Source organism: Sander lucioperca, chromosome 10 (assembly GCF_008315115.2).
Source record: "Sander lucioperca isolate FBNREF2018 chromosome 10, SLUC_FBN_1.2, whole genome shotgun sequence".
NCBI classification, from domain to species: Eukaryota; Metazoa; Chordata; class Actinopteri; order Perciformes; family Percidae; genus Sander; species Sander lucioperca.
The window spans coordinates 16,102,337-16,130,135 of record NC_050182.1 but is presented as its reverse complement, the minus strand read 5'-3'; the positions used below and the strand labels follow the sequence as shown (position 1 = coordinate 16,130,135).

Here is a 27,799-nt window from a genome sequence, read left to right as displayed (position 1 = left end):
TAATGTTTATCTTTCTTTTTTGCAAGTGAAGCAAAACATTGCAGTGCACAAAGACCATTCAATTATTGGTTGATTTAAAAAAAGGTCTTGAGGTTAGACAATTAAGACCTTCCCAGCATGCCAGACAGTCTGTGGGCTTCTCTTTTCTCCCTTCCTCTTCCTCATTCTTCCTGCTACTTTCATTATATTTCCACCACAATTCAAGACTGCTTGGCAAAGAGATGATATTCATGATACAGAACAAAGGAATCTATTGTTGCCAAGGTCAGGGCAGGAGCATCGGCACACAAGATGAGTCTGACATTTCGTTTCCACCTACTGTGCTCGATTTGTCCAGACATTTCTTTTTCTCTCTGGCTTATCATCTGTGATTTTAGCTAACCACTGTGTAGCCACTTGGAAAATTGGGCCATGTTGGAGGAAGCAGGTTCTTTGAGGTCACTGAGGGTTTGAGAGTGCATCAGATTGGGACAGACAATCATCTTGAAATAAGAAGTCAGTGTGACAGAGAGCTGGGCCACCTGGTCAGCTAGTCCATTATGGTGTATGTGTGTGAGTGAGCATTTTCAAGCAAGACAACGAGAAACAAAACACAAGTTGGTAGCTGAAAATCATTAATCATTAATAAGGACAGTCTACTGAAAAACCATTAAGACAGGAAGATACAGTTGGTGGGTCAGTGACATCAAGTTAAGTTACAAGTACATTTCATTCTACAGTCCAAAATCAAAAATGTTTCAGAGAGCTTTACAATATGCTCCTTTCGGATAGTAAAAAAAGCAGGAAAAAATGAATGAGAAACCCTAGTAAGAGCAAGAGGAGGGATCCTTCTTCCAGGACGGACATACAATAGCATTGTGTTTGCAGAGTAGACAGAAGTAGCAGTAGCAAAATTACAATATGAAGCCTATTCAAGGTGTAGATTCTTAGATCTTTCGTGGCATCTTCAATTACCTCAGTCGCATTAATAACTAAACGTTTTTTTTATTTATTTTTATAAATATGCCTATTTAAGAGACAGACCTTTATTTTCCATTATAGTTACAATTCATCACATTTTAGTAAAAAGTGTCCCTGTGTTTCAGATCTGTTCCTGTTTTAATTTGGTGTTATGTTTACATTACATAAAATTTTTGTTTTCTTTCACATGATTTTTTTGCTCTTTTGTCTTTTATTGTAAAGCATTTTGTGAGGTCTACAATTGAAAGTTGATGTATAAATAAAATTACTTACTCACCAAAACACATTGTGTGTGCAGTGCATCCTTGAGGTATAAAGTATTTTAAATCCTGCATTGTTTACATCAATTTTTTGCTACAGTAGCTTGCACTCTTATTCGTCTCTGTTTGTTGGTGCATTGTTACATTACTGCCTCAGGAAGATCATCGCCCGAGTACACATGCAGGAAACCGGACCCACTCCTAAAAAAAACTTGCCCATAGCACTAAGGGTCAAAAACTCCACATGGTACCTTTAACTTATGTATTGTCTTGATACATTTAGCACAACTGAACTAAATTATTCTCTGTGTTGTTGATGCTTGTGAGTGGAATGCTAATGCTAATTCAACAGAGGATCATTGGTAACTCACGCCGCAGAAGTTCATCAGAAGAATAACACGTCTGCATCAAACACAATTTAAAAGCTTGTCTCAGGATTTGTTTTTTTCCTGCTTTGGGAACTGATTAGCAACATTTTACGCCAAAATACATTTTGGTCTCAACTATGTTATCATGTTACCAACCAGTTACCTGCCCCACCTGCTTTTTGCACACTAGTAAATATCGCCAAAATCCAGTCTGTGTTCTGTTAGTTCCCAGCTGAACATTAATAATTACAGATTATATAGATAGATAGATAGATAGATATATAGATATATATATATATATATATAGATAGATATACATTATTTTTTTTTCTTCTTCTTATATTTGAACAGTAGTTTGAATAAGCGACAGCCCTAAGTTATACATGCTGTCAGTCTCTCTCAAGTTGCTCCATTGTACATTAGCCCCTACATCTCAATAGCGAAATGCACAAAGCTAAGCATTAAAAGTCTATTACCACTTTTTTCTTTTAAACCAATAACATTTTCCTCTTCATGCTGCTTCCCATGATATCCCCATTTTACAGCATAATTATGTTGCTGTGAAGGTGGCAGAGATCCAGAGCAGTAGCAGAAGAAGAAGTCTCTATGGTGTACTGTATTTAAGACACAGCTAAATAGCAGCCACTTTACGCACATGCAATTGCAAATCTCACTTCTCTCTCTTTTCTGCAGACCGCTAATCCAAGAGCTGCTAAGTACCATCCGGTCCCCTTTAATGAGCGAAGAGAAACCTGGTGGATGACTATGAAAGAGGAAGCCAGAGAAGCCGTTTGGGCCTGCAGATCAAAAGTATACCAAGCATATTAAAAAACCTGTTATGTCGTGAGTAATCTTACTGGAGAAGCGAAGGCGAGTGAACACTTGAGGATGAATCCTTACAGCCCACCCAACAATGGAATCTTAAAATTAGCAGATTATTGCCAGGGCCAAGACAGATGCCAGGGAAGAGAAGAGCTCAAACAACGGTCTTTCCAAAAAAATTTAAGGCAGGCTTGTTGCTGGGAACTTTTGATTTTCATCTTCTTGCATATTTTATCTTGGGTATATCTATAGAAAATCTCATCCCTCATTAATACTGTAGGTTGGAGCCACATTGAATTTGCCTATGGACTCAGTTTTTATCACAATGTTTACCATTCTTTATCTCCATAATCTCCATTTTCTCTCCTTGGCTCTTTTCTTTTACAGCTGTGAGACGTTGGAGAATAATCGAGGACTTTAATTCTTCGCTGCTCCTTATTACTTATTAGGGCCTGTCGTCTCTTTGTTGAGGTGAAGCCACCTTTTTTAATTTACAGTATCGCTCTCCTAGACTCGTAATTTTCTTACTCTGAAGGCCACCATAACCTCTCTTAACAAGACAGAGATGGTGTTACACAACAGGGATGAGCCATAACATTTCACTGGCTTCCTGTTCAAAATAGCCAGGATGTACTGTGTCAAAAATACCGAATCATTTGGAGTATAAACACCAAATAGAAATTACTGCAGAGTTCAAATTTCAGATTATGTAATTATACAAGCATTTACTACTTAACCGGATCCTCTCTAGTTAAAGTTTAGAAACCTGGCCTGAACTTGACAATGATTCACATGTCATGTTGGGTTCAGGATGTGTTTTTTTCCATAAATATTTGGGTTGGGGTTGGATTATTATTCTCAAATATAATTTAAACAAAAAATATATTTTCTCTTTCTGACTGTCAATCGTCTTTGTTGATGCGTGCCAGAAGTAGATATGCAAAGTTGATCTACCAACCAGTAAGGCAAAAAACATTTTGTTTTTTAGATGCTAGACCGCAATGTGTGTATTAGTCAGTAGTCAGATTAGTTATTTACTGTAAGTGAGAAAGACTTTCAAAGCAAGCATATAACTTTATCTTTGAAGAAGAAATATCCAAGTTGCATTGGGTCCAAAAGGCGCCCGTACGGGCTGGATTCAGGTCTCAGTTTTATGCCCATGCAGAACTCTTTCAGTGCAATAAAAAAAGACATACACCAACCCCTAGCAAACCAAAGTGTTGCTCCCAGTGTAAAACATATTATATGGCTACAGGCAATGTGTAAAAAAAAAAAGAAATTACATTTGAATTTGACATGGTATATTTATATCCAAAATAAAATAAGCAGAAGCAGCTCCTCCATCTGTTGCCATCCTCCTGGACGACATTGAGACTCCTGAACTGAACTATTGTGCAGCCTCTCAAAGCAAAGAGCCTCTGCATACTCTAAATACCCCTCTTTAGCATTCCCGATATTTCCACTCACCCGAGCGAGTGTAGCTCTCATGGCATGTGTGTGTGATCTCGGCAGCCAGGTCCAGGTAGTGTTGTCTCTTCTCCGGCGCTCCATCATCAGCTCCGATGCCGATCATGCCCCCAGAGAAGCAGGCCAGGTGGCCCATCTTGTGGTCCAGGATCCCTCCCCTCCACTCGGCCATGTAGGTGAGACCACCCGGTGACTTCTGCACCAGGTTAGCTTCAATTGCCTGCAGCAACACACACACGGTCAGGAATGTTTAAACCAGCATTTTCTTAAGGTTACAATACTGTTTGTGGGCTTTATTCTTTTGTGAACTGAATAGGTTTACAGCTTTTGGAATATTTTTTTATATTGGCACAATTCCCAATAATAGGATATATACACAGTGTTTTCTTTAAAGGCCTGTACAATATATGTGGACAACTTTCACACACGAGGGATGATTCCAACATGGCTGCTACACTGTAATTCTTTGCATTTATATGTTAAATGATGTATGTGTTGTAGAACAGAAAGGCAAAACTTTGAGGGATTTCATCTGATACCCTGTGAAGAAGAGGTCCAGTACAGATCCTAAATAAATGATCAGAAAAACGAAAGGAAGATGCACGAGGCAGAGAAGTAAAGGAAGAATTCTGAATCAAAGAAAAAACCCTCAACTTTCTTCTTCAGAGTAATCTGCAAAGTTATGTGCATTTCTGCCTCTTTGCAGCTGTGTTTCTAGTCAGCGCTTTATGTTTTAATTGACGAAACATACCAATTACGACATCTTATAAGATCATTTCTGAACGACTCTAACTCATTTTTCCTTTTTATTTCTCTCCCTCATGTCCCTCTCATCCATTATCTCTGGCTTGATGCTTATTTTGCATTTTAATACAGGCTTGTGATATTTAGCAGCAACCCCACAACGTGCTGATACTTAAAAGTGTAAATTCCCCCTTGAATCTCAGGTCCAATCATTCATCCTATTCAGGATTTGCTTGGATAGAAAAGATGAGGAAATTAAGGCATCCTCTTTTAGATTCATATGTGAAGAACATTTGGTTTGTGGAGTGGGATATTTTAATGTCAAATGACTTAGTGACAGGAACGACCAGTACTGTATCATGTACTTTTTTCCCACTTCATGTAACATTTCCCTTCTACTACTGCTGTATAAGAAGCCTTTCATGCTGAATGAGGGTTGATTAAGATGCAACCTGCTGAGGGCAAAACAAAGTAATACGTATAACATGATAATTTATTAATACCATGTTCTCTAAAAAAAAAAAAAAAATCTTAAGGGCTGAGACTGATGATTTTCCCGCTAAAGAGCTTTTGTTAGCAGTAATCATGGCATTGCATGATTACAAAATGTTTTTCTATTCAACACTGTTTAATTAGTAATCTACTTGTAAGTGGTGCGCCTTCACCTTAGATCTCTGTGTAAACACACAGTATATAATAGGGGTGGTACGGTTCATGAAAAAACATCTGAACCGCTCGGTCCGCTTGTCTTGGTTCGGAGCATGTGTGCCGCACGGTTCGACGCATGCGCAATGTAGCCTCGTACCCATCAGGTGCCCGTATGTGGCCTCAGACAGTGTGTTTCCCTTTCGCGCGAAAGAAGAGGTGTGGACAAGTTACCAACAAAACGTACAGCTAAAGACCGTGCAAAACATTTCAGACCGTCCTGCCAACCTGTATACATTTTAACATCAATGTACTGTAACGTTTTTTCACTCTAAAGTCGCTGAAGCCGCTGCAGTTTAGATCCTGTCGGGTCTCTGCAGCGGGCGGGGCTGCTCAGTTCTCCCCGTGACTGATGCGCGCACACACACAAACACACACACAAACACACACGGTTATTGTAAGTGCAATTTTAAGTCCAATAAGTACTTTATCAAACCGTATGAGGATAGGAAATTAACTAAGAATGTAAACTGTTTTTATGTTTAACGTATTCTGACTTATTCAAAAGACAGAGCTTTAAGAGTTCCTCTCTTTTTCTTTTAAAGGATACATTTTTGTCAGAGCTACACTGAAGTTGGCAGTTTGATAAATGCAAGTTATTTCATTTGATATTCTGTAATATTTCAATCTTCATGTGCTAAAAAGGCACATAAGTTCCTGTAGATGGCAATACACATTTTCCTTTTTTGCCAAATAAATGAAAAGCTTGTTGAAATCATCAATGTCTTCCCTCTTGCTGTATCAAAATCTCACCTAGCTTTCCTCAGAGATGGTCCCAATAATGTGCTTAAAGTCAAGTCAAATTCAGTTTGTGCATGATTACATGATATAACTATATATAATTATTTAATACTGTATCCTACACTGTGGATAATTAAGCTATATATCATATGCTAAAGTATATTTCTGGAGTGTTAAAGATTAAAATAAAAAATAACAAGAACCGAAAACCGTGACCCTAAAACCGTGATATGAACCGAACCGTGGGTTTTGTGAACCATACCACCCCTAGTATATAAATTAATCTGATAGTGTGGGGGTCCCAGGCCATATGAAAATCAAGTCACAGGGGAGAAGGAGAGTCTGTAATTAGCAGTTATGCCTCTGGCTTGACCCTCTGATGAGAACTGAGGAAATCTAAATGGCAATCTCAAGTTATTGTCTGTGATAACATAATTGTAGCTGGAGGGAATGTGCTTTACTCTGACATTATCTCCATTAAAGATGAAAACAGACAGATTCTGATGTATTTTTATGCATGTGTATATGGTGCAGTGGGTTCATGTACACAGACATATTTCTGCAGGTAGTGGGAGTGCTCCTATTTTACATCACAGTGTATAAATACATGAGTCAGTTGGCAATCTAATCACATTACGCAGTGCCAGGAAGCTCGTCTTTTCGATATTATCTTGCTTCCTCTCCCTATGACCGTTCCATTGAGAGCATCTCTGTCACAAAAATACTCCTGCTGTATATAATCATGGTATGGTGCTTTAAAATAAGTGTGTCCATTATGGCTCTACGTACATCCGTGTCTGAATAAGATCCACTGAATGTCAATAGAAGAAACATCTATGCATAAAAGCCCTGGTTTTGAGTGACGAGTGAACACTTTGCAATCACTCTATCTCTAGGTTTAGTGCAGTATAGCGACTTTCAGACCTGCACCTTGTTATGCAAATGTAAAGGCAATTTAACACATTGGTCCAATGTAGCGCCTTAGTGACTTTTACTTAAAAGCCATGGCAGCAGTGTTACTAGGTTGGACATTGCTGCAAAACTTTTAAACCATTGCCCAAGTCTGAATTTAACGCCGTCAGATTAACGTCGTCAAGACCATAGCAGCACAGGATTAAAGATGAAAAAAAGAGAATAAATGCGTACCCCCCCCCCCCCCCCCCTCCCCCCACACACACACACACACACACACACACACTTTTCTCCCCTCAGTGTGGGGCCCCCTAAACTCTGAACAAGGTACCGCTGTCCTCTCGTTGTTTTGTTTTACACTGTCTGTACGTCCTGGGTGTAAATTACTTTGTTTGATTGCAGGCTTATGCAAATGACTGTAACTATTATCATTTGATCTAACTGAGCCATGCCTGAGCGTGAAATTTAAGATTAAAATTTCCCCACCTCCAGAGCGCCGTAGTACATGGTCTTTGCATCTCCGTCCGTCTTGTCTGACATCAGATAGGATTTGATCAGATACTCGTAGAAACTATCCCCGAGGCCACCGATGGAAACGTGATCTAAGAAGGGGAATATGAGGGAAACAGGGCTGTTTGTATGACAATATTGAACAGGGTCACACAAAGGTCTGTTCAGGGTTTCTCCACGTGTTGAAAATACTTGAAAAGCATTCAACAGTTTACTTAAAAAAAAAAAAAAAAAGAATATATATGTGTTTTGTATACAATTTCAAGCTGTTGGGAGACATTGCACACCTTTAAGCTAAAAGTGGTATTCTTGTGAGAGTAGATGTGTATGCACAGGAGGCTGTTCAATCCTTTTTTTTGTGGAGTTCCAGTAAACACCATCAGACCTGTAGCAAACACTGTCACTACTGCTCGCTACAGTAGAAAGTTAATTGTCTCCTAATGGTGTTGATTTTAGCAAAAACTTAGATGAAATGAATGAATAAATCATTTTAATTGGTTGATTCATCCATATATTTCATGCCACTAATCCAGGTCACATTTATAATAAATGAATTATACCATTAGATATTATATTAATTATACCATTAGAAATTATTGTTATATACTGCTGGGAAGTACTGAAAAAATAGGAAAAAATAGTACATAATTCTAGGCCATATCGTCCTTTCTGGTTTTCCATTATACAGTACTTTCATACTTTGGCCGGGATGATCGTGAAACAGGTATTAAATTAATAATAAATCATAATTTAATTCAACTTGGTGAGCCCTGCAGAAATCCTGTTATTCCATTCACAAATCAAGTCGTACAGGCCACCATACATGACTAACTTGCTGGAATCACAGTGTTACATAAGCCTTTGTGGCTTGTGGTGGAACATCCAAAATATGCTGCATTGTCTGTATTCTGTCACTCTTTCTTGGCTTTTCTGATTAATTTGTGGCGTGCGTGATCATGTACGGTGAACCCACATGCTCTCTGTTCACTGATGGTAGAAAACGTTAGTTTTTTTTAAACTTAAAATTATGTAACACACTTAAACTTGAAACAAGTGGCTGTTGATTTACCTCTTACGTCCACATTCAAATTCATAAAGATGAATACAATATTGCAGTGGAGGTGTGCATGAGTCTCCACTCCTGCTCATTGTATGAACACACACCTTTGCTGACTCCCCTGCGAGGTTATAACAGTGCTGCTATCTTTGTCTTTGACACAGACAGATGAGGATGAGCTGTGAAGCCAAGGTTTCTTTTTTCCCTTTGTGGCAATACATATACACTTTTGCTTCTCTACATGCTCACCCACAACAATTAGCTCTGTTCTCATCCAGATTACCACCTTTTCAGTCACAGCATTTTATTTTTTAAAATTTTTTTTTACTTCACCTACTTTCAGGTAAATCGGAAAGATCCAATTTCCTGAAGTAATTGAATTCATTATCATTTTAATAACCCAGAGCAATGGGAGTCATATAGCCATTGCTATGAGCCTGATATTAAAAATGAAAGGAAAATAGACAGATGACTGGGTGGCACAGATGAGCAGCTAAAAGAGCTTTGACACGTGAGGTGACTCAAGGTCTGTCAGTGGTGTGAAAGCCAAATGAAAGAGTCAGAAATGGGGAAGGTAAAAACGTGAAATGACCTTTAATGAACTCAAGGTCCTGTACTTTAATCCCACATTGGGAAAATACAATAATTGTAATACTTAGTAGGTAACAAGAATGACCTTCCCTTTGCAGCTCAGAAGGATTTGTCACCAAGGTAACATGTAAACCTTATGTTTTTCCCCCAATAATACAAGAAAGCCATGGACCTTGTCCTTCATTATAAATACAAATTATATAACTCACATTTACCCATAATCTTATACAATACAATAATCTCACACATGTATAACCAGAATAAAGAATACAACTAACACTAACTCCTGGAACCATCACCTTATCGTGGTGGAGAGGTTTGTGTGTCCCTATGAACCTGAGGGCTGTGTTGTCTGGAGCTTTGTGCTCCTGGTAGGGTCTCCCAAGGCAAAGTGGTCTCAGGGGAGGGGCCAGACAAAGAATGGTTCAAAAACCCTATGAAAAAACGAGGTAGAGATGGAGTGACCCTGCCCGGAGGAAGCCCGGGGCCCCCGTCTGGAGCCAGGCCCAGATGGAGGGCCCGTCAGCGAGCGCCTGGTGGCCGGGTTTGCCACGGAGCCCGGCCGGGCACAGCCCGAAAAAGCTACGTGGCACCTCTCTCTCCAACCCATGGGCCCACCACCTGTGGGAGGAACCGCTGGGGTTGGGTGCGCTGCCACATGGGTGGCAGTGAAGGTCAGGGGCCTCGACGGACCAGACCCGGGCAGCAGACGCTGGCTCTGGGGACGTGGAACGTCACCTCTCTGTGGGGGAAGGAGCCGGAACTTGTGCGGGAGGTGTAGCGCTACCAGTTGGATCTAGTGGGGCTTACCTCTACGCACAGTCTCGGTTCTGGAACCATACTCCTGGATAGGGGTTGGACTCTTTTCTTCTCCGGAGTTGCCCAGGGTGTGAGGCGCCGGGCGGATGTGGGGATACTCACAAGCCCCCGGCTGAGCGCCGCTACGTTGGAGTTTACCCCGGTGGACGAGAGGGTCGCCTCCCTACGCCTGCGGGTTGTGGGGAAAACTCTGACTGTTGTTTGTGCGTATGCACCAAACAAGAGCTCGGAGTATTCGGCCTTCTTGGAGACCTTGAATGGAGTCCTGTATGGGGCTCCAGTGGGGGACTCCATAGTTCTGCTGGGGGACTTCAACGCGCACGTGGGAAATGATGGAGACACATGGAGAGGCGTGATTGGGAGGAACGGCCTCCCTGATCTAAACCAGAGTGGTTGTTTGTTGTTGGACTTCTGTGCTAGTCATGGATTGTCTATAACGAACACCATGTTCGAACATAGGGATGCTCATAAGTGTACTTGGTACCAGAGCACCCTAGGCCAAAGGTCAATGATCGATTTTATAATCATTTCATCTGATCTGAGGCCGTATGTTTTGGACACTCGGGTGAAGAGAGGGGCAGAGCTGTCAACTGATCACCATCTGGTGGTGAGTTGGGTCAGAGGGTGTGGGAAGACTCTGGACAGACCTGGTAAGCCCAAACGGGTAGTGCGGGTAAATTGGGAACGTCTGGAGGAGGCCCCTGTCCGACAGACTTTCAACTCACACCTCCGGCGGAGATTTTTGTGCATCCCTGTGGAGGCTGGGGGCATTGAACCCGAGTGGACAATGTTCAAAGTTTCCATTGCTGAAGCTGCGGCGGGGAGCTGTGGTCTTAGGGTCTTAGGTGCCTCAAGGGGCGGTAACCCACGAACACCGTGGTGGACACCGGTGGTCAGGGAAGCCATCCGACTGAAGAAGGAGTCTTTCCGGGATATGTTATCCCAGAGGACTCCGGAGGCAGTTGCAAGGTACCGAAGGGCCCGAAGGGCTGCAGCCTCTGCCGTGAAAGAGGCAAAGCAGCGGGTCTGGGAGAAGTTCGGAGAAGACATGGAGAAGGACTTTCGGTCGGCACCAAGGTGCTTCTGGAAAACCGTTCGCCACCTCAGGAGGGGGAAGCGGGGAACCATCCAAGCTGTGTACAGTAAGGATGGGACGCTGTTGACCTCAACTGAGGAGGTAATAGGGCGGTGGAAGGAGCACTTTGAGGAACTCCTAAATCCGACTAATACGCCCTCTATGGTAGAGGCAGAGCTGGAGGATGATGGGGGATTGTCATCAATTTCCCTGGTGGAAGTTGCTGAGGTAGTTAAACAACTCCACAGTGGCAAAGCCCCAGGGATTGATGAGATCCGTCCAGAAATGCTTAAAGCTCTGGGTGTGGAGGGGTTGTCTTGGTTGACACGCCTCTTCAACATTGCGTGGAAGTCGGGGACGGTGCCTAAGGAGTGGCAGACCGGGGTGGTGGTTCCCCTTTTCAAAAAGGGGGACCAGAGGGTGTGTGCCAATTACAGGGGTATCACACTTCTCAGCCTCCCCGGTAAAGTCTACTCCAAGGTTCTGGAAAGGAGGGTTCGGTCGATAGTCGAACCTCAGGTTGAAGAGGAACAATGCGGATTCCGTCCTGGTCGTGGAACAACGGACCAGATCTTTACTCTCGCAAGGATCCTGGAGGGAGCCTGGGAGTATGCCCAACCGGTCTACATGTGCTTTGTGGATCTGGAGAAGGCGTATGACCGGGTCCCCCGGGAGATACTGTGGGAGGTGCTGCGGGAGTATGGGGTGAGGGGGTCCCTGCTCAGGGCCATCCAATCTCTGTACGACCAAAGCGAGAGCTGTGTCCGGGTTCTCGGCAGTAAGTCGGACTCGTTTCAGGTGAGAGTTGGCCTCCGCCAGGGCTGCGCTTTGTCACCAATCATGTTTGTAGTATTTATGGACAGGATATCGAGGCGTAGTCGGGGTGGAGAGGGGTTGCAGTTTGGAGAGCTGGGGATCTCATCGCTGCTTTTTGCGGATGATGTGGTCCTGATGGCATCATCGGCCTGTGACCTTCAGCACTCACTGGATCGGTTCGCAGCCGAGTGTGAAGCGGCTGGGATGAGGATCAGCACCTCTAAATCTGAGGCCATGGTTCTCAGCAGGAAACCGATGGAGTGCCTTCTCCAGGTAGGGAATGAGTCTTTACCCCAAGTGAAGGAGTTCAAGTACCTTGGGGTATTGTTCGCGAGTGAGGGGACAATGGAGCGGGAGATTGGTCGGAGAATCGGCGCAGCGGGTGCGGTATTACACTCAATTTATCGCACCGTTGTGACGAAAAGAGAGCTGAGCCAGAAGGCAAAGCTCTCAATCTACCGGTCAGTTTTCGTTCCTACCCTCAACTATGGTCATGAAGGCTGGGTCATGACCGAAAGAACGAGATCCAGGGTACAAGCGGCCGAAATGGGTTTCCTCAGGAGGGTGGCTGGCGTCTCCCTTAGAGATAGGGTGAGAAGCTCAGTCATCCGTGAGGAGCTCGGAGTAGAGCCGCTGCTCCTTCGCGTCGAAAGGAGCCATTTGAGGTGGTTTGGGCATCTGGTAAGGATGCCCCCTGGGCGCCTCCCTAGGGAGATGTTCCAGGCACGTCCAGCTGGGAGGAGGCCTCGGGGAAGACCCAGGACTAGGTGGAGGGATTATATCTCCAACCTGGCCTGGGAACGCCTCGGGATCCCCCAGTCGGAGCTGGTTAATGTGGCTCGGGAAAGGGAAGTTTGGGGTCCCCTGCTGGAGCTGCTACCCCCGCGACCCGTTACCGGATAAGCGGAAGAAGATGGATGGATGGATGGATGGACTAACACAATACTTACGTTGGACCCAGTTGCCGCTGACTGGACTGAGGAAGTTGGGGTACAGCCCATGGGGTTTTTCAATCTTGTTCAGTAGTTTTCTGATGTTCATCACCTGCAAAGACACCAGGGTACAAAATAATATCATCAGGATACCGCACTGCCTTGTTTTCACACATTCACATTGTACTATATAATTTCTTCGAGGATGGAAAGCATCATGCAGAGAATTGCACCTTCTCTGTGTAGATGGGGTTCCTGGAGAGCTCTGACAGATGGACAAATTCGAGGTGAAGAGTCCCAAACTCAGCCAGGATGCTGCTCCCAGCTGAGGCCCAGCCCCAACTCCAACTGGTGCCACTGCAACAGAGACAATGACCAAACAAGTAGACTGAGTCTCCTGGCACACAGGCACTACACTTTCGAACACCTTCATAACACCACTATATATATAGTGAAAGAGCAGCACTTGTCCCTCCCTCATTACTACCACTGAGGTGCCCTTGAGCAAGGCCCTTAACCCCAACCGCTCCAGTGGAGCTGCTCAGTGGCCAGCAGATCAGACTGTGGTTGTACTGGGCAGCTTCCAGGTATGAATGTGTAACTGTTTAAATGTGACAGGTCGTCGTTGCAAATGAGAAGTTGTTCTCAATCGACTTACCTGGATAAATAAAGGTAAAAAAAAATAAATAAATATAGTAGTTATATATATATATATATATATATATATATATATATATATATATATATATATATACACATACATACAGAGTAGTTAGAAAAAGTAAATTAGAGCATTGCATTCAGGGACTTTTCACACTGTGTAAACTGACCCAGTGTTTGTACTCATGAAGCCAAAAACTCAATCAACAAATAAGCAGAAGTATATTAATTTCCTCTAAAGGTGTGCAAAAAGGGGACCTGAGGCAACATAATGATGGTCAACAAGCTCTAACTGAGGACCACAGCTTAACCTTTAATGGCATTAGTTTTGTGTGCTTCCTTATTTTGCAGTTTCTCAGACTTATTATAAACAGTAGGTAATTCCTGCTCTCAACAGATTTATCACAGCCACTATTGTTTTCTTTATTACTGAGTAATGCAACACATTCACTTCTTAATAACCAACTATGCTCCCTCATTTAAACTGTTCAATGTAATGTTTACTGTATGTAGAGTTGAACATCTATCAGAAGACAAGAAGAGTATAGTACTTTAAATCTGATGCAATATATATGGAATACGCAAAAAATCTTACAGTCAACAACAATCTTCTAAATTTCACCGTTTTGAATTGAAGTTCTAGTAAGTAGGTTTTACAGGCAACTCGAGCTTCTTATGGTCCTTCTGTATCAGCAGCAGTATTACTTTTACAGTAACTCCAGCCAACCAGTGCAGTAGTTATTTTAGTTCTTCCACAGCCTCTTTAAAGGGGTGATAGAATGCAAAACCGATTTTACCTTGTCATAGTTGAAAAACGACAGTTTGGAGGGTAAATAGGACATACATAGAACCTCAAAATCCCATTGACACCTCTTTCTTCTGCAAATCTCACAATTTGAAACTGCTGCTGAAAACGAATCTCAACAAAGCTAAAAGTTGACGTCAACTCCTCAACTCCTCCTCATTTGGCTCTAGTCTCTAGTCTTTGTCACGCTCCAACATTTACATAGGCTACACCACTGACCTGAGGTCTAAGGCCATGTGCCTAGCTTGGGTTACGTATGTTTATTGTTGCCTGATGTAATCGATGTTTGTGTAAAGTTTCATTAACCTCAACTTGACACTTACCAAAGTCTGTGTTTTCACTGTGTAAAGATGGCTTTAAAAAGTTACCTAGAAACTATCAACATCAATCTCAGTAACCCATGTGACCATTCAGTTTTATTTCCTCAAGTCAGTGTGGGGTAATATCAAATCTAATTCTTAGTTAATGTGTGGTCTCAGAGATGGCGCACTAATGCACTACGGCTGTGATTACTTGAGGCAAAATGTACTACTAGAATGATGTTACATATCCTCTAATAAATGCTGGAGAAGATCAGACACTAGGTAATGAATTGAACTGAAGTTGTAAGAAGGGGGAAAAAAAGGAGGGAAAGATAAAGGTGGGAGGTGGGTGGTCTGTGAGTCAGAGTTTGCTACTCTGATGGATGCATCCATTAAAAGTTTGGGGGCTACATCATTAGTAGCTCTGGCTCGAGTCACATCTGAGTCCTCTTTTAAGAAGAATCAATCTCAGAATCAAAGCGGCGGTACAGGGCGGCGGCGGGTGGTGTGTGTGTGTGTGTGTGTGTGTGTGTGTGTGTGTGTGTGTGTTTGGAGAGGTGGGGAGAGTGGTATCACACATCACTGCTGCCTGGTATGCAACAACACTGGCACACACAGAAAATTATGAAAAATGCAAAGATCAATATCACGTCATACATAATGTGTTGGGAAAATTGACATTTGTATGCATCTTAACAGAAGAGCTAAAATAATTGTAGCCTTTGATGTTTGATGACGTAGTTGATACGTTTGTTTGTGTGTCTGCATGTCGTTCCATTCACCCCACATGACCACAGTAAGGGCAGCCTGGTTCCTCCTGCCCATCTGTACCACACAGGCCCATGTTGGTGATGTAGCAGGAATTAACTGCAGAATAAGGTAATTAAATCTGCCAGCAGCTGTCCAGCTTGGCTGTTGGGTTAATTGGTAGCAGGTGGATGACAGAATTGCCAGGAAGTATCTTTTAAAATAAGATTAGTGAATAAGAGGAAGAGGAAGGTATATTGTATGGTTTCCCAAAAATCTTAAAAACAGACATAAAAGGAGTTTTGGGGTTTTAATTCGGCTAAATAACTTCCAATAATCAAACATTGGCTGTGTGTAAGTGTGTGATATTTTAGATCCAATCTCACAACATTTCATCAAGTTGAATCATTAAGTCATGCATGAGACAGAGGTAAAGTCAGGCTGTGGGTATGTAGGCTAGCAATGAGAATTTGACTGTCACAGTCACCGACACAGTGTCGTTATCAGCATTGATCAGTTTGTCAGATTGTTTTTCTGTCTCACGATAAAATTGTCAAATCAGAAAACAAGAGGCTCTTTTGTTATCCCCACTCCTGTATAAAAATAATCAAACAGAAAAATAGCTTAATGTGTTGTGTGACAGAGGCATTAACAAGATTGTGTCAATAAAGATTTTTAGATTAGAAAGCTAATGGTTTGGAACAGATTAAAAATCAACACAACTAATTTAAATACATGCAAATATTATTCATATGATCTTCCCGAAGTGTTTATGAACCCAGATTAATTCTTATCCAAATGTTATCGTCACTGTAAAGCTTAGCCTGCAGACGCTACAAAATAAACGGAGAATGTTTGTTTAGACATTTTTTTTTTAAACCATTTCTTTAATTAAAGGTCCCATGGCATGAACGTTTCACTTTATGAGGTTTTTTAACATTAATGTGAGTTCCCCCAGCCTGGTCCCCCAGTGGCTAGAAATGGCAATAGATGTAAACCAAGCTCTGGATATCCTGCTCCGCCTTTGAGAAAATTAAAGCTCAGATGGTCCAATCTGGAATCTCCTCCTTATGAGGTCATAAGGAGGAAGGTTACCTCCCCTTTCTCTGCTTTGCCCACCCATGAGAAAGAGAGCGACATCATGGCTTGAAAACAAGCGAAGCATGGCATGCCCCCTCTCTCTCCTCCTCAATAGCATTTAAAGCTACAGACACAGAAATGGCACATCCTAAGGAAAGCTCATTGTGGGACTGGCTCTAGTGGCTGTAATTCTGCACCAAGGCTGAATTTCGGGAAAGAGACTTCAGATACAGTATTAGGGGACCACTAAGGTCTATATAAAAGCATCCAAAAAGCAGCATGTCATAGGACCTTTAACTTTTTATGCACAGAAAATTGGTACTGTCATTTCTAAAATTTCATGTGGAGCTGAATTTTCTTACTAAATTACAGATTTGTATCTACTTTCTTCTTTTTTGAACGTGAAAGTTTATTTGTATGAACCAAGATGTCCCGAGGCATTGCAATATCTGAAAGTTAAAATTCAGTTTCATTGCATGTAATTTAACTGAGTTTTAAGAGGAAGGAATACAATATTAGCCTATTTTGTATTTGTTGACATCTCTCACTTCATACTTAGCTCACGTTTTTGAATCAAGCTCTGCCTCTGGTTGCCAAGAAGAATAAACTGCATGTGCTCTGATTAATGGCAGCCAGCGTGATAACTCGATATCGTCTTTCATCAGGGATGGAGGACTTTTGGAGGTGAAGGCTGGTGCTGAGACTCACCTCCCCAGGTTGATGACTCCTCGGGGGATTCCCGTTGGCGTGTTGAAGGCAGGCAGTAGCTTCTCTCCCAGCTCCATTACTTTACTCTTGTACAGCTGGAAAGAAAATACAGAAGAAGACAATTTGGTAGACATGTGTGTATATATATACACACACACAGTACATACAACATGAGAAAAACTGCCTGTCATCTCATCCAAGCTTAAAACAATCACTTTTACAGGCTAGGAATCACAGGCCTGCACACATTCCCCCTCCAAAGCTAATTATGTGAAACATAAGGCCTGCTACAACAGAACTCCAGCAGGATTAAAAGCAATCTCATCGATGTAATCTACTACAGTCCATTTAAAAGCGCACTTCCTCCCCATGTCCCTGGGCCAGACTCTCTGAGGCCAAGGCTGAGGCAAATGATGTATCATCTTATAGGCTGTATTATCAGTCACCAACTCTCCATTAGCCAGTGGGAACAATGTTTGAAAAAATTGAAGACTGAAATCCTGACAAAGGATATATCTGAGGAGACAAAGGTACCAGAGCAGAGGCGAGAGAAAAAGAGACTAGAAAGCCTTGGAGACGAGAGAGAGCAGAGAAAGTGATTGAGAAGAGACAGACATGGTATACGGAGGGGAAAACAGTCTAGACAAAAAGCAGCCAGAAAGAGTATGTGAGTGAGGCAGTGGTGTGGAGCAGTGACTCAGCAGAAATATTTAAGGAAATTGTGGAAAACAAACTGCAATCAGATACAGTGCTGCTCATAAGTATTCATACCCATGCTAAAGTTGACTAAAAAGAGGAATAAAAAAATAATCTTTTGGAAATTGATCTTAATGCCTTAATTAAAAAAATGAGGAAAAATCCAACCTTTTAAGGGCACCAATTTGTTTTGTGAATGAATAATGTATTGTAAATAAATAAATGTTCTTCCTTAAAATACAGGGGCCATAATTATACATACCCCTATGTTAAATTCCCATAGAGGAAGGCAAATTTTTAATTTTTAAAGGTCAGTTATTTCATGGATCCAGGATACTATGCATCCTGATAAAGTTCCCTTGGCCTTTGGAATTAAAATAGCCCCACATCATCACATACCCTTCACCATACCTAGAGATTGGCATGGTTTTATTTCAGTTAGCCTAATAGCTAACTGAGATAAGATCCATATCAGTGCAAATCAAACCAGCTATTAGGCTAACTGAAATAAAACCATGCCAATCTCTAGGTATGGTAAAGGGCATGTGATGATGTGGGGCTATTTTAATTCCAAAGGCCAAGGGAACTTTATCAGGATGCATAGTATCCTGGATCCATGAAATAACTGGCCTTTAAAAATAAAAATCTGCCTGCCTCTATGGGAATTTAACATAGGGGTATGTATAATTATGGCCCCTGTATTTTAAGGAAGAACATTTATTTATTTACAATACATTATTCATTCAAAAAAAATTGGTGTCCTTAAAAGGTCGGATTTTTCTTCATTTTTTTTTCAATTTCCAAAAGATGATTTTTTTTTATTCCTCTTTTTAGTCAACTTTAGCATGGGTATGAATACTTATGAGCAGCACTGTAGGTAGAAACTACTGGCCCTCACTTTAAGGATTATCATTGTGCAAGTAGTCTTTGTAGTCTGAAAAATAATGACTTGCTTTTACTGAAGCAAAGTGAACAAGTATACCTGTATATTTACTGTTAGAATATATTCATGGCGATGTGTCCTTTGCTGCAATTTGGGACAATGATTTGTTGAAGACCCCCTTTTTTCTCATCGTACTGTTTGCAAATATTGCAATAATACTGACAACACGTATGTAGACTATTTAGAAGTTTTACACTCTTGTGCTTAGCGCGCATATTTTACAGCCGTAGCTGCAGTGTCCTGCAAACCTACCCATGAGCCTTTGCATTAAACTCTCACATGTTATTGGTGTTGAAAGCGACCCCTGCGGGATCTTTACAGCTTTACAAAAACACTGCATTACAGACTCTCTCACTACAGTTGCAAAATGGTTGGAAAGTGAATAAATGAATACATAGTGACTGACAACTGCAGTTTCCAAATTACAAGAGCCTGACTTTGTTCCTTTTTGCATTTTTCAATAAGGACAGAGTTTTTAATGCAGACTGGTAAATAAGATATTCTTACAGATGCTGTCAAAAGATATTTTCTGCTGCTCATGCTAAAGGCTACACACAAATGAAACAGTGTGCTGGACAAGATCTTCCATTACATTCAAACTGTTCACTTAAAGGTGCACTATGCCTTCCTGCATGACGTTACTTCTGTTGACGTTCCAAGTAAATTCAAAACAAAACAGAGCAAGCTCGCCCCTCCCCCCATGCTTCCGTAACTGTCATGACTAACTGACTAACTGTCACTAACCCCCACCCCCTCCCCCAACCATCTTGTCGGTGATTGGCTGGAACGTGTTTGTTGTATTTTGGTGCCTATCCTGTGCCTCTAGTGTTTGTTTGATATTTATGACCCCTGTGTTGTCTCCCGAGACCAGGCTTTTTCACAGTGTATTCAGGGGACAGGCAGCTAGCGGATCAAGGACAGATGCCTACGATTTGAGACAAAAACGAAATTGCGCTGAAACCATGCAGGAACGCATAGTGCACCTTTAAAGCAGTAACTACTTGATTAGAACAACTAAGTTTGGATAAGACATCTTTAGTTTTTATTTATCAGTGTAACTAATGTGCTTCATCATGACTGTGAGACTGTCTAAAAATCACTCAATTTACTATCGTGCATTATATATACTGTTGCTATTTTATGTGTTATTTACACTATAGTTCCCTTTCAAATTTCCACAATGGATTTAATAAAATAGTGCCCATGGCATATACACTACGTTTTACTAACAACCCCACAATGTGTCACATTTTATAGACGGGAATATTAGTAGTGCAACACTATTGGAAAATAATGATGATCAATAAGTGTCAGTGTCAAACGTTTTCAAACTGAGCGCCGCCACTGTAAACTAATGAGAAGAGCACAGAGAAAAATGTTTTTTTGTTGTTGCTGTTTTTCACTTATATTACTCATTTAACCCTGATATTGCAGATACTGTAAATAGTGTTTGTGTATATTTATACATTTAGTTTTTTTTATATTTATTTACAGGATACATTTTATATGTGTGTGTAGTGTGGAGGGGGTGTTAGTTTCAGATATTTAGGGGGAAAGGGCACGGTGATATTTTTTGTGTCACGAGCCCCTTCTCAATAAGTTGTAGGATGCAACTAGGGTGGTGGTACACAGTCACTTGTTAATTCTGGCAGAATAATACAGAGCAGACTTAGCCTAATGTGTGTGTGTGTGTGTGTGTGTGTGTGTGTGTTTGTGCTACACTCCCTCTCGAGTCCCCTGGCTCTCTATTTTATCAAAGAGAGCACTAATGACCCTACGCCTGGTCCCATGTCTTCTCATCGGTCCTTTCTACCACCGCTGCCGCTGCAATACCAGAGGCCCATAGGCACACTTAGTTCAAAACAAGCTCTCTCACACACACACACACACACACACACACACACACACACACACACACACACACACACACGCCTTGCATCATTTTGAATTTCACTACAGAAATATACTTTAGTTTGTGTAATCGTTCACTGTTAAATGAAACGGACACACATGCATTCTTTGTTGAATTTGAAACACCTAAACACTCGCGTCAAGAAGCAGGGGCATCAGATTATATTGCAGTAATTTATTCTTATTTACTTGTTTATAAATTACTTGATTAATTATAGTAAAACCCCTCTGGCTGGCATCAGCTCTTTGATTTACTGTACGCAGCACAGAAACTAAATTAAGGGCCATGTTCATAAATCTGTCTTCTCTGACAGACTGCTGGTCTCTTGTGGCACACTGAGAGACTCCTCCAGCACGTGAGCTTCATTACTAAAGTGCTACTAGTGTTTGCACCGTCTACCCATCCATCCAATAATACAAAGCTATGAATAAAATCCAACATTTTTCAAACATTCCCTGCCTCTCTGATACGATGGCAGAATCGTTGGACTCAGCAAAGAACAACACTGATCCGATGTGACAGCCGACAGGTTGCTTTCTTCCCTTTTAGTTGGATTTTCCTGTAGGATGGCGAATAGGAAGCTGGACACAAATGGCGTTTCTATCAGCTCTTACCGCTGAAGACACACATCGGGCATGCAGTCATCTCTCACACAGCAAACATCGTCAGAGACCAGCGGAGAGACTCTTTGACAAACATTTTTAGGTCTGACATTTCTATTTACCAGTTAAACCTCTCAGCCCTAGCCTCAGGAAAAAGAGGACATGAGAAAATAGGCCCTTTACGCTCTTCCATACTAGCTATAGGTTCACATTTTAGCTTTCCGTTTCTCCAACTGTCTATGTAAAATATTGTGGTACAAATTGTTTCTTTATTTTAAGGAGCATGTTGCCCTTTGAATTAAATGGCAAGACTGGTGATATTCTATATGTTTTTTATTGTCACCAATCCATGAAAAGACCAAAACTAAAAATGTGTTAGTCCATCTCTCAATACTTCTTCTGCCCTGTCTTTTGCTCTCAGCCCCAAGCCCATTGGTTTTTACTGAACACGTACAACTATAAAAAAAAAAAAAAAGAGTAACAAATATATATATTTTATTTAAAAAAAAAAGGCAAAATAATTTACTTATAATTTGTTGACAATAAGAATATATAAAGGTAATTTGGACAGCACTCCAATTATTACTTTTTATTGCCACAAGGACGTTTTGGGCATGACGCCCTTGTGCCAATAAAAAGTATCAATTGAGGTGCTGTCCAAATTACCTTTATGTATTATTATTCACATTAAGGATCCAGCACCCAGTCTTCAAAGTCTTCTATGTTTCAATATGAGTTGAGAGCGTTAGGTCTTTTATTTTTGACACTAAGAAAAAAATTCACCTTCACCAGCATCTTACTCATACAAAGGTTTTGACTCCTCTTCAAGATTCTTGGCTTGACAACCAACCTACTATATCTCACTACTTTTTCCTCTTCTCAGATCTGATTAGACAGGTGACGGACACAGTGAATATATAATGTGGCAATAAAATGACTGTGTGACTGACTGCTGATGTGTTTTAGCAGCCAGCAGAGAGCTTCATCAGCTGCAGAAATCCCTCACTCACAGTGTCACTGAGTAAAAATGTGAACAAAGCCCCGCCTCTTTTACACCTGCCATCACCCCTTTATTCATGCTGAGCTAAAGGAGACAAAGACAGCAGAAAATCTGATCTGCTGAAGAAGATAAATGGATGGTAAGCAGCAGTGTCATGGAACACGCATCTGCAGTCTGAAGACAAATTTCACCTCAGCTTCAGACGACTGTTTGTGGTTTCCTTGATTCTGTCCTCTAGTTCTGAGACCAAAGCACATGCATAATGCTGTCTTTTTACAAGCCCCGCACAGCAACCAGTTGCCTCTGTGAGAAGAGTTTATTTGAAGCCACTTCAGGTTCCTGTTCTCCAAAAATAACGACTGAATCTAAAAACTCAGCGGGTGACATTTTGAGAATCTTCTGATGTTGCCTGGCTGAGAAAAAAATTGTTTTTCTTTGGACCACAGAGGAAAACAGATCTGAAAACTAACCTCTTCTGCCTCCGCCACTATCTCGCACCAACATGCAAGTCCACAGTCATTTTCTCATCTTTTTTCCTTTGTCCTGAACGTCGGAGGACAGCTCGATCAGAAACTAATCTATAGTCTCCGTCCACAAAAAAGTAAAAACAACTCTTGCCCTACTGTCGTGTCATTCATACAGTAGATCCACAGAAAGCTTGTGACGACAGCTATCACCTGTGGATGAGCCAAAGAAAAGGACAGAAAAGACTGATTGTCTCAAGTGGGTTTGTTGATATTTGTGTCATCACTCTATGGGCCAAGGCAATATGTCAATCGCAATTTCCAAAAGCCCAAGGTGACGTCTTCAAATGTCTCGTTTTGTCAAACCAACAGTCCCAAAACCCAAAGATATTTAGTTTACTATCACATAAGAAAAACAAACCGCCCTCAAAACTAAGCAGCCGGAAAATAATTTAAAGAACTAATCGATAATCAAAAAAGTTGCAGATAAATTGACTAATTGCTACTTCGTTATAGTAAAACTTGGATTTAGTTTTCATATATAAGCTTAACAGTAAAAGTTGAGACCAAATAATGATTTACAAGTCAAACCGTGTTTTTTTTTTTTTTTTTTTTATCAAAGATTATTTTCTGGGCTTTTTGGCCTTTATTAGATAGGACAATTGAAGACAGGAACGTGGGAGAGAGAGGGGGAATGACATGCAGTAAAGGGCAGCAGGTTGGAATCAAACCCACGCCACTGCTGTAAGGACTGATCCTTAGTACATGGGGCACACGCTAAACCAGGTGAGCTATCACAAGTCAAACCTTTAGCCTTAAATGCTAAAAATCTTCAAACTGAATCTTTTCTCACTACCCCTCTTCCTCTTGACATGAGTCCTAGAACCCTAACTGAATATGATCGTGGTGTAGAAGATTATTCCACATTCTGAGCTTCAGGTCAAGTTCAGTCTGAAGTCATCAAATGTATGGCTCTATAAATGCAGGATGTAGGTGTCTGTTTTGTGCACTGTTATTTCTACATGTTGAAAAGTGGTTCAACGGCTGCTGCTGGCTGAGGGATCTCTAAGGTTTAATTCTGCTGAGGCCATAATAAGACGCTCATTTTCTTAGTGCAACTGGAAGAAAAAGTCAATTCTTTATAAGCAGCGACTGCACCTGGTTTGTTTAGTTTCTCTCTCAGCAGCATTGATCATTATTAGGATCCTTTTCTTTTGTCTTCTACCTTCATGGGTCTGCCTGGGGAACGATGGGAATATTCAAAAAGAAAGTGATACACTACAGGTATCTCAAACACCGGGTTTATTCATCACTGAGGAATAGGACAAGTCTCAGCTTCAGTCATCTTCCCCAATGTTTCCACCATTTCAGCCGGATCTGGCAAAACTGACAGGAGAAGAACTTTTTTGCACATTGATTTTGTTCTTCGTTTGACAAGCTGCTGGTGCGAGCTGACTGAAGCAGAAGAGTCCACAGGTCGCAGCACCTTCACACGACTACAGTACGGTTCAACAAGTCTGAATCTCAGTGCGATCAACACTGTTGCCTTTGACCAAGCTTTATCAGGCTTTCAATGCTACAGATGGTGCCTGTTTTGAGCAGCATCAGTGGTGTGTAAAAAATTATATTAAATATTCAAAGTTATCAAGGGCAGAGTAGCAAAAAAAGGCTGTCTCTATTGTACTGTAGGCTCTCTTCAAACCATTAGTGTTTCCAAAAAAGGCTAACCACTGCTAATTCTAACAACATAGCATTTCATTCCAGCCATGCCAGTGATTTCTTTGCTAATCTTTATTATATTCTGTTCCACAAAGCTGTAATTGTATACCTGCAACACATGTTTCGGCGTCTCCATCGGCAAAGCTGGCAGCGTGACACAGATGTCTTGAAATCTGTCTGATAACTCGCAGCACGCAGTCCCACATCAGCCGATGTCGGAAATGAAAAGTACTCTGCATAATTTATGCAGCATAGCATCGCCTAAGAGTGAGTAGGTGAACATGCGAAAGTAGACCCAATAAATTACACATGAGGACTTCTCAGAAAACAAACGCAGCTGTAAAATGGGAGCACCCATCAAAGCCCAAATTAAAACACAAACAAGTGGCGGCTACTCAATCAAGCCCCCACTGGAAAGGAGCAGCTCTGAATAAGTCCACATTACAGCTATATTGTTAAGCAATGTTCATCAGCTTTAATGTTCTTCTCTCAAGCACATGACCGCCCGCCTACTTTCTACCCCTCCCTAAACTAAACTGGGCTTATACAAATCATTTCAGTTTGCTGACTGCTGCTACTGTATAATACAGCAGTCACAGTTTCTGTTATTCCTCCCTAGCCAATTATAGTGCATATATATATATATATATATATATATATATATATATATATATATATATATATAAACTCTCTGCCTTGTGCTTCAGCTCTCCATGTTACCCGGAGCCTAATTACTGAGTATGAAAGCACACCATCATATCTGCCCTGTGTTTGTCTGTGTTGAATGCCAGAAAACAAAAACATTTCCTGCTGCACAGAATTATGCATGCTTGTGAAGATGTAATTGATAGGCTGTCGTAAACATAACTGGTCATTATTGGGATGTTTCAACTTCGATATAATCTTTCCATATTTCAGTATAGCCACCGAGTGGCACTATATGCATCAGTTTTTTCTTTTGGAAAGCAGGCAAAGCAGTATTTCATCTAGCTGATTATTGTGTGTATTGTAATTCCATGCCTGTAAGAAATTAAAGAGGGTGGCGGGTTTTGAATCCCGAGGGAAGAGTTAATTCCACCCATGTTAAAAAAAAAATACATGGACTCTCTGTTATAAAATCTTGTTAGATTTGTGGAGCCGTCTCTGAGCTGCCCGTCACTGCAAATCACTGTGAGCCATTGTCTTCACACCTTGAGAGATAATAATGTTGGCACACTGGACCTCAATATGGTATGTATAATGCATACACACAATGATTAACTAATCATGGCCATGAGTGTGCTTCGATTGCTGCACTTGTCTTACATAATGAAAATAAATAATGATGATTTGATCAGCTACCCCTGTGCCGCTCAGTCTCAACGCTCCACACAGAGAAAATAAAAGAGATTTGCTGTCACATAACAACACTTTATACACCTGTTTGAATTAATGGATGTCATACATGATCAGCCATCTCCGTAGCAACAGACCAGACAGACCTACTAACCAATCACTAATTCAACCTACAATTTCCCTGGTGCCATAACCACTCTACCATTGTTACAGGGGAAGAAGAACAGGGAGAAGTTGGGGCTGATGGGATACAGAGAGCAGCAGTGGTTGGAGAGGATGTCAGATCCAGTTCTCATTAGAGCCATGACAGAGTCTCCCAAGGCCTGGTGTTGGAGGACAAGAGTACCTCGTGGCCCACTGAGCTAACAGGTACCTTCCTGTGTGGCCACTGGCAGACAATACTCCCTGAGAAACTGCAGGAAATCTCAGAGATCTTGTTAAAGTCTAAGAGAGAAAAACTGTCTGAGACTGTCTGTCAGTTACATGCAAATGGCTGAGACATCGCAAGACTGTGTGGGTGATGGATTAAAGTTTTTACACATACTTTTCTTATACCCTGTCAGCAACTTGCAATCAGAGACAAAATCTAAAACTTGAAAGCACTGCTAGATTCACACAGAGGTTGCACTGTTCATTATACTCATCAATACAGATGTACTGTACTACAGTAGTAGTGGATTAAACACAAGTTTGTCCTTTGGTTAACTGCTATTGGACAGGCCATGGAGTCCCTAAACTCTAAATGGTTAACCCGACTGAGAACATGACAGCGAAGTTCATGGAAGTCCGTCTATTAGATTGAGATATCTTCTATCCAGAACTGACATTTTGGATGAAAAGCGGCAAGTGGAAAACTCAGTGGAATGTCCAAAATGGAAAAAGTTAATACATTTTTGCGTAAAATTGCCTGTTAAATCAAGATTTTTCCTGTTCAAGTGGCTGATTTGGCCTGATGTTGGAGCTACAATGTCATTGCTTTCGTAGGTCATGAATCAAAGTATTGGTCAAGTTGAAACTTTGACCGGATGATGGCGCTACGTGAATGGTCAGGGGATCAAAGTTATACGATTATAATGAGGGTTTATCCTCTGGGGATCAAAATCTCATCTCTCTAACACTTAAATGAAGAGAGAGCCATTTCGGTCTGAACCAAAGTGGTGGACCGACCAATAGACCGACATTGCCTTTTGTACACCAGAGCCATGTTAGCTGCATGTCTAAAAACCAAGATGTAAGATATGTTGCTCTGGGCCGACGACAGAACAACTGGCATAATCATTCTCAGACTGCCTGTTGCAGAGATGACAAAGAACCACTGCCATTCTTTAGTGCAAATGGTTGCCTAAGTGCGAACAGAAGTGTCCATCTCTGAATTTATCTGTATGAAAAGGTCCACACCTCCACCTCCAAGACATCTCGGAATGCTGGTCAATAAACATAACTGCAAATACCTGTGAATTCTTCAAAAGAGATACACATGAACTACAAGAAAAGAGCCATCAGGTTAAATGAGAGTGGTAATGAGATGGGAGGGGGTGAAGGATAAAGTGTAGAAAATAAAGCAGTCACAGCATCAGTGGGAAAGAGAGAGTGAAAGAGAGAGAATGGGGGTGGTTCGTGTCTGAATCTTTGACTGGGATGAGAGGAGGCAAGGCAAGATGAGGAAGATCAGATTTGGGTTATCTGTGTGGCCTTGCATGTATCTGCGGTTCAGTTGGCGATAGAAGCTACAGTCGCTGTTTGTGGAGTGAAAAAGAGAGAGAGAAGCGGGGCTTCTTTAAAATCTCCTGATGGCAGAGCCGGGCTTCAAAGCATCGCCGGCTTCCTCAAAGACTCGACTCAGTGGAGGATATGGCCACTGTGATGCCATGCGTGTGGGTGAGCGATTGTGAGTGTGTGGAGGCAAGAGAGACAGATGTATGCTTGACAATGTGTTCATGTCCTCTTCATCTGTAAATTAGGATGCCAACATGCTTTCAGAGATGAATGCTTATGGCATGAATCCTTCATTGGTGCTTTTGCAGGAGGTTAGTGTCAGTGGCTGACA

General features: G+C 41.5%; 1 protein-coding gene and 1 long non-coding RNA gene across 3 annotated transcripts in view; both read right to left on the bottom strand.

The window, feature by feature from the left end:
- The window catches only part of LOC116060777 (mannosyl-oligosaccharide 1,2-alpha-mannosidase IA), a 221,559-nt gene that overhangs the window by 5,777 nt on the left and 187,983 nt on the right, over positions 1 to 27,799 (bottom strand). Inside the window, exons 5-9 of one of the 2 annotated variants that reach the window (XM_031314519.2) lie at positions 17,082 to 17,176; positions 13,013 to 13,139; positions 12,798 to 12,891; positions 7,466 to 7,581; positions 3,878 to 4,097 (exon numbers count right to left, since the gene is read on the bottom strand). In XM_031314519.2, coding sequence (XP_031170379.1) covers positions 3,878 to 4,097; positions 7,466 to 7,581; positions 12,798 to 12,891; positions 13,013 to 13,139; positions 17,082 to 17,176 — 652 coding nt within the window. The remainder of the gene's footprint in view (positions 1 to 3,877; positions 4,098 to 7,465; positions 7,582 to 12,797; positions 12,892 to 13,012; positions 13,140 to 17,081; positions 17,177 to 27,799) is intronic. The other variant, XM_031314529.2, reaches the window with a different exon arrangement.
- LOC118496122 lies at positions 47 to 3,857 on the bottom strand. The gene is made up of 2 exons (XR_004898581.1): positions 2,068 to 3,857; positions 47 to 1,760 (listed from the first exon to the last, which is right to left on the bottom strand). It is a non-coding gene; the product is annotated as an uncharacterized LOC118496122 (long non-coding RNA).